Source organism: Fukomys damarensis, unplaced genomic scaffold (genome assembly GCF_012274545.1).
Source record: "Fukomys damarensis isolate Sample0158 unplaced genomic scaffold, DMR_v1.0_HiC HiC_scaffold_19, whole genome shotgun sequence".
NCBI lineage: Eukaryota > Metazoa > Chordata > Mammalia > Rodentia > Bathyergidae > Fukomys > Fukomys damarensis.
Genome location: NW_022900931.1, coordinates 3,053,822 through 3,068,972, shown reverse-complemented (window position 1 = coordinate 3,068,972; position 15,151 = coordinate 3,053,822). Strand labels below are relative to the sequence as shown.

The 15,151-nt window shown below is 55.6% G+C and overlaps 1 protein-coding gene and 1 long non-coding RNA gene across 2 annotated transcripts in view; one reads left to right on the top strand and one right to left on the bottom strand.

Annotated features, from left to right (window-relative positions):
* Cerk (ceramide kinase) overlaps window positions 1-521 on the bottom strand; it is a 35,957-nt gene extending 35,436 nt beyond the window's left edge. Inside the window, exons 1-2 of the mRNA XM_033766174.1 lie at window positions 478-521; window positions 283-374 (exon numbers count right to left, since the gene is read on the bottom strand). Of these exons, the coding sequence (XP_033622065.1) occupies window positions 283-374; window positions 478-506 (121 nt within the window). The 5' untranslated portion in view covers window positions 507-521. The remainder of the gene's footprint in view (window positions 1-282; window positions 375-477) is intronic.
* Window positions 522-8,974: 8,453 nt separating this feature from the next.
* LOC117286861 lies at window positions 8,975-9,903 on the top strand. The gene is made up of 3 exons (XR_004518000.1): window positions 8,975-9,009; window positions 9,411-9,590; window positions 9,674-9,903. It is a non-coding gene; the product is annotated as an uncharacterized LOC117286861 (long non-coding RNA).
* Window positions 9,904-15,151: the final 5,248 nt, after the last annotated feature.

The window sequence follows — 15,151 nt, the reverse complement described above, 5'->3', positions numbered from 1 at the left end:
AGAGGAGGGCGAGAGACCCCAGGCGAGGCCGCAGCAGAAGGGCTCTGCGCTGGCAGAGGGCTAGAACGAGGGCGCCTGGGGGTGGGAGCTCTCGGCAGCTGGGGCTGCAGGTGGAGGCTGCTGTCCTGTCCACTTCCCTCTGGCTGGCACCGGCCGCTCGCGGGCCCCGCTGAAGTGGCGCCTCCCTAAAGGGCTAGAGCGACAGGAGGAGTTGAGTGGTGCAGGAATGTGGCTGGGCAGCGGGGCGGTGCCTGGAGATGGGCACCCAAAGACGCCTCTGACCTTGGGCATTCTCAGCGGTTGACTGGGGAAGGATCTGCAGGTCCCCGGGGCGCTGCAGGCTGGGAGGCTTGCAGATGGAGGCAGTCTCCTGCCTAAGGGAGACATTGGAGGGGTGCTGGGGTCCCGCAGCTGACCCCTCCTCCCTTCCAGGCAGGCGGAGGACCCTTGAACCTGAGCACTTTGCAGAATCACCACCTCTGTGTGGAGCTCGCCTTCCCTGTCATCAGGCAGCCTCAACGTCCACCCTGTGCTCAGGGAGGTCTTCCTGACCAGGCATGCAGGGGCCAGCCCTTCCCTCTGAGCATCGGTCACACCGGGGTCTGGCTCCAGGCCAACCAAAGACGCCTGCTCTGGCTCTCTGCTCTCCCTGCCCAGCTCTGGGGCTGCGACAGAGGCAGGGTGGGCCAGATCCACATAGGCTCGTTGCTGTGCCTGGCACCGGCAGCTACATGAAAAGGTCCTACCTTGCCACTGTGAATCACAGCTCCCTGGGAGCCCAGCCCCCACCCAAAGCTGGCGACCTCCCTCAGTTTCTGCTGGGCAAAGTCCTGCCCCACCCTGTGCAAGCTGGACCTGATCGCCTCCCTCCCATGACTCCTGCACTGAGGCTTGGAAATGAGGATATGAAACTTGTTTGGAAATCCCACAGTGGCCAGGGCTTGGGAATGCCAGCCTCCCTGCTGTGGCCAGGGGCCCTCTGTCCCTGTGTTCATTCATCCGGTACCTGCTATAGATATCCCACATTGGCCATAAAATCCCTAGCCAGATTGGAGGGTCCAGAGGGACTCTGCCTGCCCCAGCCTTTCAGGGAGATAGCCACGTTCGTCACAGAACACTAGTGGAGTCCTAAGTGCCAGCCTAATGCAATGGGACCTGAGGAGGGGTCCCCATCTTTCTTCACACAGTGGACTCAACAGCTCCTGGTGAATAGCAGGGTTGAACTGTGGCTCCCCTCAAAAAAAAAATCTGGACACACAAATAGCAGGAGATGTGTGCACAGAGGGACAGCCACATGACGAGGCAATGAGAGGTCGCATCATTAAGCACTGGGAACACCAGTCATGCTGGTCCCTCGGCCTGGGACCCTGTGAACTGGAATGTGAGGCCCCTCCTTCCTAGGCCCCTGTTGCCTGGGACCAGCTGGAGAGGGGCCTGGTGTGCAGGATTCAGGGGACAGGTGAAGGTCACACTCTCCCGGGGCTCACTTTCTGCCAGTGTAGTGGATAGAGTTGGAGATGGACAGGATGAGGCCCGTTAGGAGCAGCGGCCAGGCCTGAGCATAACACTGGGAGAGACAGTTGCACGGCATGCTGTGTGTGGGGTCCCCCAGGGCCTCTTGTGGGGTAGGTATGAAGGGTGACTGGCAGAGGGGCCAACAGGAGCTTTGGAAAAGCCCATATGAGCCCAGTGTTGTGGTGCGTGCCAGTAGTCCTAGCACTTGAGAGGCTGAAGTGGGAGGATCACAGGAGCAGACCCCAGGAGATCTGCCTGGGAGACCCTCACTCACCCTCACTTCCTGCCCTGTGGCCCTGCAATACAGGGACACCACTGCTTCTGGCCTGGCCTGTGCACAGGTGGCCCAGTGCCCTCCACTGCCAGTGGGCCAATGGCACACGAATCAGGCCCTGCCAGCCCTGCACCTATTATGTGCCCAGCCTACAGACTAGGACTGCTGCCCAGTGGCCTGGTGCCCAGGCATGCCAGACTGGACATCCTGCCCTGGCCTGATGTCAAGTACCTTCTGCCTCAGGGTCCAGGCTTTCACCTTAACACTGCTGGGACCCTGAGGTCCTGGCTAGGCAGACACGTTGCCACCTAACACCCAGTACTCCCACCTACTGGGTCCCTCTTCCTGGAGACCCTCACTCATGTGCTGAACAGTCCTGCCTGCTTAACTCCCAGTTTCCTGCCTGATAGGATCAGGAACTAGAATACTGGCACCAGGAGCTAGAATATTGCTGGGTGGGGGAGGGAGGATTCAGCTCCCTGCACTCTGGCTGCCAGGAATGTTGCCCACACCAGCACCCTCAAGGAGGAGCCGGCCAGTCAAAGTCAAATGCCTATGAGAAATATACTGAGCCAGGTGTCGTGGTGCACACCTGTAATCCCAGCACATGGAGGCTGAGGCAGGAGGATCGATGTGAGTTTGAGACCAGCCTGGGCTACATAGTTTCAGGTCAGTCTCAATTACATAGTGAGATCCTGTCTCAAACAAACAAACAAACAAAAAAGAAATGTACTGAAAACTAAGTCTGCTGGTGCACACCTGTCATCCCAGAACTGGGGAGGCTGAGGTAAGGGAATCACCATGAGCTCAAGGCCATCTTGGGTTACATAGTGAGTTTAAAGTCAGCCTGGACCACATAGTGAGATCCTATCTCAAATACCAAATCAACAAAACCAAACCGAACTGTAAATTCCCACCTCGCCAACGTGACCCAGGCAATAACCGCCGGAAATGGGTTATTTACTTGCTTTACAGAAATAACTGTAAAAGACATAGGCCCACAGAACAAAGCAGACCTGCTCAAGTTACCGAGAAAATAAAGGAGATGGGTGAACACTCGGGCTCCGCCAGTGTTATGGTCTCGATGTCCCCCTAAAGCCCCATGTGGTCAAAGGTGGCCGAATCTAGATTGAGGGTGTGTGATTACTAAAGCAGTCCACTGATTGGTTTGGCAACGCCTTAATCCTGGTAGACTGGATAAGATAAAGGGGGCTGAAAGATACTGTTAAGGTTCCCTTGTTGCTTTTGCTGCTTTGTGTGCAGCAATGTTGCTTCTCCTTTGCTATGTCTGTTTGCCATCCACACTGCCTTGGAGCCAGTCAGTTGTGGACTGAAACCTTTACAGACCGTGAGCTAAATAACTCTCTCCCTCTTTAACTTTGGCTGTCAGGTGTTTTGCATCGGCAGCAAGAGAAAAGTAACTAAGACACCTGGGCTGTAGGGACCCCCCACCACAGGCCGGTCTGAAATAGCGAGAGCCAAAAGCCCCAGCCAGTGCCCTTTGTGCACACTGTTCCTTGGGCTCTCCAGTGAGACAGTGCACCTGTTCTAAAGGGCACACAGGGCAGCCTTGCCTGACTTGACTCGCCCACCTGGGAAAGCTCAAGGTCCAGACAGAAGGGCAGCCGGCCTCCAGGGGGTGGTGTCAGGAGGGTGGGCCTGATCTGTTTGGGCTGGGACGAATGCCAAGGCATGGCTGGGATCAGGGCTGCTCCACACCTGGGGTGCAGGAGGAAGCACCATCCTGGGATGGGAGCCCCAGAGGCCAGGCTTGGCTCGAGTTGGTCTGAGCCTGCAAGTTCCCAGACCTGCCAAAATCACTGGCTGCCATGATGGGCCACCGTGACCTGTGCTGGCCGGGCGTGGGCGGAACGCCTGCCACCTTGCTGTCCTCAGGCTGGGGCTCCCCTCCGGGCAGGAGTTGAGCCCCTCCAGCTCAGGGGATGGGCCAGGGCTACCTGTGGTTGAGACAGAACTGAGAAGGAAGAGGACCCTTGGGTCCAAAGCCTGCCCACGTCTGGGTTTCTCTCCACAGGCGGAGTATCCTAGAGTGGCCCTGGTCCGCTGTCCCTAGAGAGGACGTGGGCCTTACAGCAGCCCTGGTAGAGAAAAGTCCGGCTTCTGCTGGACTAGGCACTCAGGGTAGAAAGGAGCGTCCCTCCCCTCCGCATGCGGCTTTATGGCTTAGGGCGCAGAGGCAGAGGACAGACGGATGGATGGATGGACGGGAGGGAGGGGCCTGGGAAGGCACTGAGGGTGCCGACCTCACTCCAGAGGTCTTCAGTAAACCGTCCCCTGCATGTCGTGTAGGGACACAGTGGTGTGGGGAGTAGAGCCTGCGGCAATGTCCAGCCTCAGGAGTCGGGAGGGCTACCTAAGGGGCGTTGTCTTGTCACTTCTGTGACCCTGCGCACGGCTACTGAGCGGCCTTTGCACACCCCAGTGCTGGTTAGGCTGACCGGATGGTCATCGAAGCAGGGCTGGGAGGGCGCGGAGGCTGGTGTCACGGGGGATGGCCATAAACCATGATTTGAAGGCGGGACAGCTCCCTCGGCATGTTTTACCTGCCTATTTGTATTGGAGGGCTACACAAAATGAGTGAGGAAATAACAGAGAGCCCAGGAGCCAGGAGAGCTGATTCAGAGGGTGTGGGTGGAGGCAGGCAGGCCTGGAGGTGAGAGGGAGCTACACTTGGAGCCTGATGCGCCATCTTCAAAAGAACACAGCGTCAAACAAACAGGGAACTTGGAAGTGACACCCTCAGTGGAAGGATAATCTTAGAGTGGGGTGGGGTGAGGTACAAACCTGTGTCCCATCAGCAAGTTTTGTGCACAGAGAAAGGAAGACAGTCCCCAAACAAAAGCAAACACAAACCAAAAAGACAAGTAAAAGTCAGTGGAAACTATGTGAATCCCAAGGTGACCTTAAAGGATTGTTACCATCAGGTTCCAAAAAAACAAAGAGGACACCACGGCCTCAAGAAAATCTGCAGTAAATATGTGTCTTGGCAGTGCTGATTGCCTGGGGGACCCTGCACAAAAGAGAACAGGCAGCCTGGACTCCCAAGAAATGAAGGGCAAACTGCCCTGCCCCATCCCCTGCTGCTGCTACCATTTGCCAGAAACCGGAGGAGAGGCGATGAGACTGGATTGTAAGGCGGGGAGCAGCACCTGAGAATCATGCTGACCATGTGAAACTGGGGACCCCAGCTCCCTTGCACCACCATCCTTTACACATGGGGAAACTGAGGCAGGGGGCTGTGACTTTGGTGCTGGGCTTCAAATCCAGGGTTTCTTACCTAATGGGCAAGTGCTTTACCACAGAGCTGTGCCCTGAGCCTGATCCTGGGCTGAAATGTCTGAGGACACAAATAGTCATTCCTTCAGCCATTGCTGAGTCAGCCCAACTGCACACAGGCACTGTGACACCTGCAGAGAACAGGACTAGGGCGCTGTAGCATGAAGCACCCTGTAGAGAGAGCCCACTGAATGGACGGCCCCAGAAACAAACGTGTCAGCACAGGGGAAGCGTGGACTCCACCAGGGTTGGGCCTTGCCACTGGGTCCTGTGTTTTTATATAGAATATACAAATATATTCACGGCAGGTATGCTTTGTTGTAAATACTCAAGCCTGGGATAGATGAAAACACTGACCTCTGACCGCTGCTCCACACCTGGGGTGCAGGAAGAAGCACTGTCAATAACCACGAACTTTGTGAAAACCGGAAAGGACTGCAGGAGACCTGGGATGTGGACACCAGGCCCACCCTGCTTCCGGCCACAGTGAGCACTTGCCCTTTGCCTGCACTCAGGGGACATCCATCCTCCATCTTCTGGCCCCTAGTGACTCTTGGCATCTCCACTGTCCTGGCCTCCTAGGCAAAGCTCCCTTCCCTCTGGGTACACTGGCCCACCCCGCACCTCTCCCAGTGGCATTGTGTCTCAGCCTCGTGGGGACCGGGGGATGGCGACAGCGTGGGGAGTGCCAGTCCTGAGTGCAAGTGCACACCTTACTGCAGCCTACCCGGGCATCCCCCTGGGTCGTCCCTGGCATCCGCCACTCTGCCTCTCATCCTCTGGGCTGCCCCCTTCCCCATAGCTGTGCCTAGTCCGTCGCACCACAAAATCTTCCTTGCAGATTCCACACACCTGGGGCAAGAGGAGCCCGGGACGAAAAGCACCAGCACCGGGTTGCCAAGAGTGGCGTGGACAGGAGGAACCACATGCAGCTGTGGGCCTGTGAGGCCAGGGCACTTGTCATTTTCTTTTCTTTTAACGTTATAAAAAAAAAGGAGGTTTACTTAGCTCAGACTTCCGGAGACCCAGAGCCCTGCGCACCTTCGTTGGCTTAGGGCTAGGGCTGCACTACGCCATGGTGGGAATGTGTACGTTAGAGAAATGTCATGTGGTCAAACAAGAAGCCCACAACACGGTGGCATATGGCTCTTTTAAAATTTTTATCAGGGTTGTGGATTTAGCTCGGTGGTTCCAGCGCCTGCCTCGAAAGCAGAAGGACCTGAGTTTGATCCCCTGCACCAAAAATAAATAGATTTTTAAAAAATTTTTATGAGCATGTGTCTGTCGTTTGTTACATTCCTCATGCACAGAACACATCCCAGTTCTTTCTTTGTCCTCTTGTCTTCCCCTCCCTTTCCTCCCTTGTCAAAAGACCTACGTCCCTGTTTCCTGTCTTCTCTCTTTCTTTATTTTGTTCTCATATAAGAGAAACCACATGGCATTTAAGCTTGTGTGTTTGATTTATTTCACATAACATTGCGGTTTCAAGGTGCGTCCGTTTTCCTAATCACGACTCAAGTTTGTCCTCCTTGGCTTGCTCAGTTTTGTGTCCCTGGTGCCAATGCAGAGCCTGGCATGTTGTGAGAGTCACTAAATGTTTGCTGAATGAAGAACACAGGAACACGGGAAAGCTGAGGGAGCTACTGGAGACCGTGAGATCACATCAGGGGCTGGGATTACAGGAGCGTGCCGCCACGCCTGACAACCTTGTGATTTTTAAATATTGGCAACGAATGCGATCCTGAAATAGAAAACATTTCACAGGACAGCAGTGTGGGATGCCAAAGCCCAGATGTTGGGTAGAGGCCTATCTGTGACCTCTGGCTGAGAACCACAGGAGCTACGCTTGATTTAACAAGACATCACGCGTTCTGGCAGAGGCTGGTGCGTTCTAGTACTTTCCCGGACAGCAAAAAACAAAACCAGAGAGGTGAAGCTGCTGCAACTCTAAGGAGAAAACAGATGCGAGGCCCTGGGTGAGACTGCACCAGAGCCCGGGCATGGCTGGGTGGGGGCCAGAAGCAGCACCTTGGTGCACGCACGCCCTGCCTTGGGTTAGGGCACAGAGCTCACCCTAGAAGTGAGAGCAGGTTGTCCCATAGCCCAGGAGCAGGACACCGGGGACAGTTGGCTAAGGGAAGTCCAGGCTAACAGGGGCCCAGAGTAATTTGCTGGCCAGTGGTGGGCAAGCCAGGCCAAAAACCGAAGCCGCCTCCTCCAGCCTGCCTTTGTTTTATTATTAACAACTTCGTGTGATGCGGTTCACGGTTCTCTGGCCGTCACTGTGCTCACAGAGTTATACAACCATCACAGTTTCAGAGCGCTTTTTCCATCTCCCTTAGAGGAATCCCGGGTCTACAGCAGTCACTCGCCATGCCTCCCTTCCATGCCCTGGGGCCACTGTGAATCTGCTTCTTGTCTCTCTGGACTCAACTGCTCTGACATTTCCCGTAAATGGGTCCTCTCGTGGCTCTGGAGGTCCCGGAGAAAGCTGCCAGCCGGCTCTGTGCCTGGTGAGGACACGTCCCTCACAGGTGGCTCTATCTGGGTGACCCGTGGCAGGAAGGAGAGAGCGTGGAAAGGAGATGAATGCTGTGTCTTCACCGCAAAAGGACCTCATCGGGTCCCCCCGGCTCTGTGGCATCACAAAGAGTTCCCCTTTTTTTTTTCCTCTGAGGCCTTGCCCCTTAATGCCGACAGGAAGGGGATTTCTTTTCAAGAGGAATTTTGGAGAGGATGTTTTGAGACCGCAGAGTCTAGCGTAATTTAAGGTCCAACCATGGCGTGCTTGCATCTGTACTGTACTTTTTATGGCTGAATTCTTATTCCATCACATGGCTCTGCCACATTTTCTTAGCCATCCCCTAGTTGGTGGGAACTTGGGTTATTTTTACTCTTTGGTGCTCACACATATGAATGACCACAGATAAACTTCTATGTGAACGTGTTGTCAATTCTCACAGGCATGTGTCCCCAGGCAGGGGTGGCTGAGTCACGTGGGGACTCTGTTTAACTGTGTGAGGAACGACTCAGCTGTTTTCCAAAGCGGCTGCACCATGGGATATTCCCGCAGCAGGGCACAGGGGTTCCAGTCTCTACCATCTTTGCCCACACCCACTATTACCTTCTCGCTTGGCTGAGGCCGTCCTGGTGGAGGTGCCACAATGCCTTGCTATGGGCTTAGCTGAGCCTCGTCAGTAACAAAGCTGCTTGTTTGATCTGTGTCGGTCTTCCTCATCTTGTCTTCTGTGGTTCTGAACTAATGCATCCTGTTGGAGTCCATTTCCCAAGGTGTAGACTTCTCCCACGGGAGGTCCATTTGCGTCTTTCCCTTCTCCCACGAGTGAGCTGCTGAAGACCAGAAACTTGCCCAGTTGCCCATCCATGGGGGTGGGGTAGATGAATCATGGATTGATCATTGATGCCTGCTGTGGTAGGGGACAGACCAGCTACACACATGGGGGTGGCTGTAGAACCAGCTCTGCAGGCTGTGTGGTGTCGGATCCCCAGCTGTAGCGTGGTTTTCAGGTCCGTAGTCTGACCTCTGGCGCTGCAGGAATGCTTGCCCAAAGTGGCTGTAATCAGGACAGAAAATATTTTTGCTTCGTACTGTTGGTCCCCTAGCTGTCCTGATGGAGCTGGGTCTGGGCAGCTGAGCTGTCCTTCCCGGGCTCCATCTGTGGTGCACCAAGCAGGTGACCTCATTTAGCTGGGAGCAGAAATAGAGCAGCAGCCCTGATGGTACCAATTAGCAGCTGCTCGAGAGTGTGAGCCCGGGCCTGCAAATGGGCCACATCCTCTCTCTGACATACAGGATGTGGAAAATTCTACAGTGCACCTCCTTCCACTGTGGGTGGGGCTCTGAAGGTGGCTCCCTCCCTCGAGACACCCAGCTTTGTCTCTCGCTTGTGCAGAGGTCAAGGGTGAGTGCCCTTGAGGCTGGAGTGGGCTGGGGCAGAGTGGGGACGGGCTCCTGTGATCTGGACACAGCAGGGGCTTCATTCTGTCTGCTCAGGCTCAGGGGTCCAGACGTGGAACCCGCTCTGCACCTGGGCCCTGGAGGCCACCTGCTCACTGCCCCAGCTCAGTGGTAGATGCCTGGACAAACCCTGTGTAAAACCTGGGTGTGCTGCCGCTGCTGTGGGGTGGAGTTAGGGTGGAGGTCAGGGGTACCATGATCCCCCAGAGTGCTTAGGCCCTGGGTTCCAACCCGAATCCCCCCACCCCATAAAAAGCAACAGAAATGACTTTGGCTGGGAGTCAGGGCCCTGGGCTGAGTCCAGCCTTATCCCAAAACCTCACTGGTCCCTCCCTCCGCCTCCAGCGGCCAACTGCAGAGCCGTGTGAGCACTCCATGTGGGCGCGAACCTCAGCGCCCACCAGCTCTGACTCTGAGGATCCCGGAACACCCTGGGCCCCAGGCATGTGGCCGACTGCCTGCTGTTTTCTGGGTACATTTTGTGATTTCCCTGGGAGCAACTTGTGGAAAGAGCCAAGGCACAAGGTACACAGTTTCTTTGTCTCCTGCCTCAACTCTTGTGGAAAATAATTGCCCTTTCTTTTACCTTCTCCCTCCCCATAAAGCAGGCACGAAGTGCGTCACCGTCACCGTCACCGTATTAGCTCAGAGCCACAGGAGGACGCCAAAGATGCAGCGAGCTGGGTCCCCACCTACCCGAGGCCAGGCTTCGAGTGCCCGGAGGGAGGGGCTGCAGACCTCAAGAGAAAGCACACTGCGTAGTGCGGAGCCGCTGAGAAGTGGGACAGCTTTGGGCTACGTAATCTGATTACTCTGGTGCTCTGGGGGAGCTCCGGGTGTGGGGCTACTCAGTGGCTGGCCTTGGAGGAGGAGGCAGCTGGGTGTGGAGTTGCCCTGCTCCGGTGGTAATTAAATACCAGCCCCTGACACTGGGGGACACTTGCATCCATCTCACCCAAGCAGCTGCCTATGCATTGCCTCATTTGAACTGGAGAAATGCGCGGGATAGTGGCTTTTATTCCCATTTTACAGATGGGGCTGGTGAGGCCCGGAGAGTGGCTGGGTCTTGCTTGGTCACATGGACTTGGGGCCACTTCACCCCTGGCCTCTGGCTGCACGTGATGTTTCCAGGTTTACAGTGGGCGACTTGATGCTGTGACTCCAGGAGCCCGAGATGACAGAGGAGATGGTAGCTCTGGGAACCTGGAGGGGTTGGGTCAGTGTCCAGCATGGTGTGGTGCTGGGCTCCAGGGACAGGTCCCCGAGAGGGTGGACGGCACAGGGCAGGGAGGCTCAGACATCGTGCTGTGCTAGGGGACAGCACCCAGGCCGTCACTCACAACTTCCCAGAACCCTCAGTCCCCAGCTTTCCCGCCTGCTGTCCCTGCCCACCCAGTCACTAGTGGGCGTGATGACTCACTCCCGCCGCAGCTCCCCAAGGACACCACAAACTCCTACTGGTGGGAGGGGCCCCTGGAGGGCTGAGGCCTGGAGGCTGAGGCTGGAAGTCTCTGGGGCAGCAGAGCGTTTTGCTCAACTCTTTTTGTTTGTTTTTTGTTTTTATTTTTGTTTTTAGACAGTCTCACTGTGTAGTTTAGGATAGTCCTGAACTCATTATGTTGCCCAAGGTGGCCTCAAACTCACAGTGACCCTCCTGCCTCAGCCTCCTGAATACTAAGATTACTGGTGTGTGCCAGTAACCACGCCCAGCGTTTGTGGGGTCTTAAAGAACTCAGTGAAGGCACAGGGATGTGAATGGCTCCTGGACAGAGGGCATCAGCTATGGTGAAAAGCATCCTGGAGTGTGATGGGGGACAGAGAGTACTGGGTGGTGAGGAAGCGGGGGCACTCACTTTGGAGAGCCTGGAGGACCAGAGCCAGGAAACCATCCTCTCAGACACAGGGAGCCACAGATGGTTCTTGGGCAGAGTGCACCACAGCACCACACAACTTGTTTTGGGGGACAGCGCTGGCTGGGGAGGTACCTCGGGGGAAGCCCTGCAGGAGTTAAGGTGCCTGGCTTGGCATGGGCAGGACGCCTGGCTGTTGGGGATGGGGTGGCTGAGCAGTGCAGAGGTGTCTGGGGTCCGTGGTTGACAAGAGCAGATGAGGAAACCAGGAAACCACAGGGCTGACGGGGTGTGGCCAGGCCCTGACAGGCACCCTGTCCGCCACACACCCTTGGTCTTGGTCCTGTGCTCGAGAGCCATCCGTGCTGGTACCTGGGACTACAGCCCTGGCCGAGAGCCCATGAGGGCAGCAAGGAGCCGAGTCCCTTGTTCAGCCCCAGTTCAAAGAGCGAGAAGGCCATCGGTGCCCCTCCCTCTTCCCTCCTCCTCTCTTCCCAGACCCCTTCTCCTTTAGAAGAAGACTTTGAGTTCTTTTGGCAAGGCGGTGGATTTAACCCCTATTTTACAGATGGGGAAACCGAGACCCAAAGGGGCTGGGTGCACCTAGGCCACTTTCCCTCCCTTCCTGTCACACCTCCCCGTCACCTCTGTGCTAGGAACAATGTGAGGTCCGACCTTGAGCCTTCACGTAGGGAGCCACTTACCTATCTTACAACTGTCACTAACCTTTTTAACTTAGTATGGTACTGGGGATCTAACCCAGGGCCTTCACCCTGAGCTACATCCCCAGACTTTTTTATTTTTATTTTGCAGACAGGGTCTTGCTAAGTCACCAACTTGCCCAAGCTAGGCTCAAACTTTCCATCCTCCTGCCTCAACCTCCCAGAGTGCAGGGATTACAGGTATATGCCACCATGCTTGGCTGACACTAACATTTATAAACTGCATGGCCTGGTGGGGCGCGGAGCCCTGCCTTTAATAATAAGCCTGCCTCAGCACCCTCTGCAAACTCTGCCCCAGAGAAGAGCTGAAAGGGTCCCAGGCTTTGGGGCTGGGCTTCCGAGCCCCACATAGCCAACAAGCCCTCGTTCTATTCAGCCCAGCTTGCTGCTGCTGCTCACCAAGTGGCCTAGAGGTGACCAGAGGGAGGTGCAGGAAAATCCTCATAGCCAGAGCAGTGGGGACAAGGGTGGGGCTCGATCAGGGCCCCCTGGCAGAGCCGTCTTTCTGCCTGCTAGACTGGCTGGACACTCACCCCAGGCTGACCAACCCCTTTTTCCTCAAAACCAGCATGTTCTTGTGGACAGGGGATTGAGGACATGGGTGATTTCGTGCAGGCAGCCAGGGCACAGCTCCCACAGGGCCCCAGGCCCAGGCCCAGGCTTCCTATCTTCCGACTACTGGGCACCTTATTCACCATACTTCTCCAATCAGCGATGCAGGGGTCAATCAGTTCCATTCAGCCAGAGCGCATGGCTCTGGTGGCCTGGGCTGCAGGTGACCCAGGGTTTTGTACCACTTGTGCCACCTAGAGGTGGTTAGGAGACAGCAGCGAGGGAGGGAAACCTGAGACCGGCTTCACCAAGGCCATCCCCTGCCACAGCCTGCCAGGGCTGCTGTCACCTTTACCACCCTTACAAGTGGGGACCTCACTGGCTATGGGTGTGGAGGATCTGAAGGGAGAGTGGCATGGGAAGCCCAGGGAGAGCCGAGGCCCAAGCCTGTCCCTGGAGGTGCATGGTATACCCGGCCCCTGCCCAACCCCAAACCTGGCCCTAAGCCTCCTCCTGGCCCTGGTCCCCCAGCCCTGTGTTTCTTCAACCTGCCTTCCTTCTGCTCCCCACCTACCCCACCCAGCTGTGTCCAGCACTGATGCCTTTATGCATGGGTGAGGTGGGTGACTTTCCAAAGTGGCAGGAGTCCCATAGAAGGTGCCATCAGGTGTCCTTTTGCAGGCTTAGTCCCGTGTGCTGGGGCAGGAATCATTGTGAGGTGGTGGCTACCAAAGCTGAATTCCAGTAGGGTGCAACCCTCATCCCCTTGCCATGTCCCAGGGAGATCTGCTCTGGTGGCCACCTCCCCTCCTTTAGAGGAAGCAGTCCCACCCTAGGTCACTGGAAGCAGGAGGGTGACCCCGAGTAGCCAGCACAGAGCACGGGGACTTGTTGCCGAGGCCTCAGAGCTGAGTGAAAAAAGACTGGATTCTGGAATTTTATTCCTGTGTGGTTTCCTGAGCAGCAGGATTGTAAAGAGCAACTCTGACTGGCGGCCTGACATCCGCTGAGTGTCACCCACCATGGCCTTAAATCCCCTCCCCACAGGCAGGCAAACTGAGGCCCAGCAGAGTAAACTCCTGCCCCAATTGGCAGCAGGCTTGAGACTCAAAGTCTGGCTTCAGAGTCGCGGGCCCCAGTGCCTGCCCGCTGGGTTCATGGTTTCCCATTGAGCACACTGAGGCCTGCAGAGGCGTTTGCTGAGGAGCGGCACTGGGGATGCCTCACAGGAGGACACCCCACCTCCCTGTGCCGGGCAGGCAATTGCAACCGGATCCAGGGAGTCCCTCCCCTCAGAGGGGTCCTCAGGTGCTGCGGGGACTTGACTTGGAGACCAGGCAAAATCTGCCTTCCTGCCCCTTTCCTGGGATCCCCTGCAGGCTTCCTGGGCTTCCCCTGGGGACTTCGTCAGGCTGCTCTCCCGGCCTCATGTCTCTAGCTCTGCGTTGCCCAAAGGTGCTGTTCGGGCTGCAGCCCTGGCTGTGGGTACACAGTTCCTCCTGCAGGATCTGCCCAGCCCAGAATCCAGGAGGTACTGCTCTTGGCTGTGTGCTCATCCTTTTACTGCCCCCCTTGTCTCAGTACTGGGAATTGAACCCAGCGTCTTTCCACTGGACTATATCCCAGGCCTTCTGTATATTTCTATCTTTTTGTTTGAGGTAGGGTCTTGCTGAGCTCAAACTTGTGATCGTTCCTCTACCTCCCAGAGTGCTGGAATCATAGGCATGCAGCAGTATTCGTGGCTTGCTTGCTTTTGTGTGTATATAGGTATGTATGTATGTTTGTTAGTTTGTTTTTGGTACTGGGGATCGAACTCAGGACGTCGTGCTTGTGAGACAGTGTGTGTATGTATGTACGTACGTATTGTACTGGGAATCCAGGAGCTTCCACAAGTGAGGCAAGGCTCTGCTATCGAGCAGACCTTTTAATTAATGAATTAATGTGTGACAAGGTCCCACTATATATTCCAGGCTGGCTTTAAACTCATTATGTAGCCCAGGCTAGCCTTGAACTCCCAGCAATCTTCCTGCCTGAGCTTCCCAAATACTGGGATTACTGGTGTGTACCACCACGCCTGGCTATTCCTATTTTGACACAGATCTCACTAAATTGCCCAGGCTGGCAACCCTCCTGCCTCGGCCTCCTGAGTAGCTGAGAGTACAGGCACGTACCCCATGCTTCGCCACTTTCTCTCCTTTAAAATGGAAATTGAGGCTCCTGCACCTGACGGTGACACGTTTCTCTTTGCCCTTGCTCGGGGCCCCTTCTGCTTTCCAGTCTCTGCCTTGCTCTTCCATAGGCCCATACCTCCCTCTCCAGGCCTCTTGGTCCCTTTCCACAGTGAGCCAGTGACACTGTGACTCTCTCTGGCTTCTCAAAGCTCAGCACTGCCAGAAATCTCCTCAGGACTCCTCCCTACCTGTGGCTGGCACAGTGGGTACCAAGAGAAAGCCAAAGGGTGGTCTGGATCACTTCCTCTGCACACTCAAAGAGTCATCATGGCCTCTGGTTGATATCATGAGCTGGGCATGTCCTGTTTTCATAGCTGTCGCCTGAGGATGTCCAGAATTGGCCTCTGGCTCCTCCTCCTGGCTTCCCACAGCCACAGTCACGGGGTGGTGGAATGGAACATGTAACACAAGGACAGGGAGGGACAGCTGGGGCTCAAGAACAATCCCCGTCAGTCCTGGGGATTGAACCCAGGATCTTTGCACTGAGCTACATCCCCAGGCTTTAAAGTTTTTATTTAAAACATTTTTTTTTTTAAATTTCAAGATACAGTCTCACCACATCAATCAGGTTGGGCGCAAACTTGTGAATTTCCTGCCTTAACTTTCTGAGCTATGGGAAGGATCCAGGGTCTTAAAGCTATTGTCACTCCTGATCTTTCTTTTCCTTGATGGTCTTTGTGGCTAGCTTCATACTCTGCCAATATGGACCCCTACCCACCAACACACACACA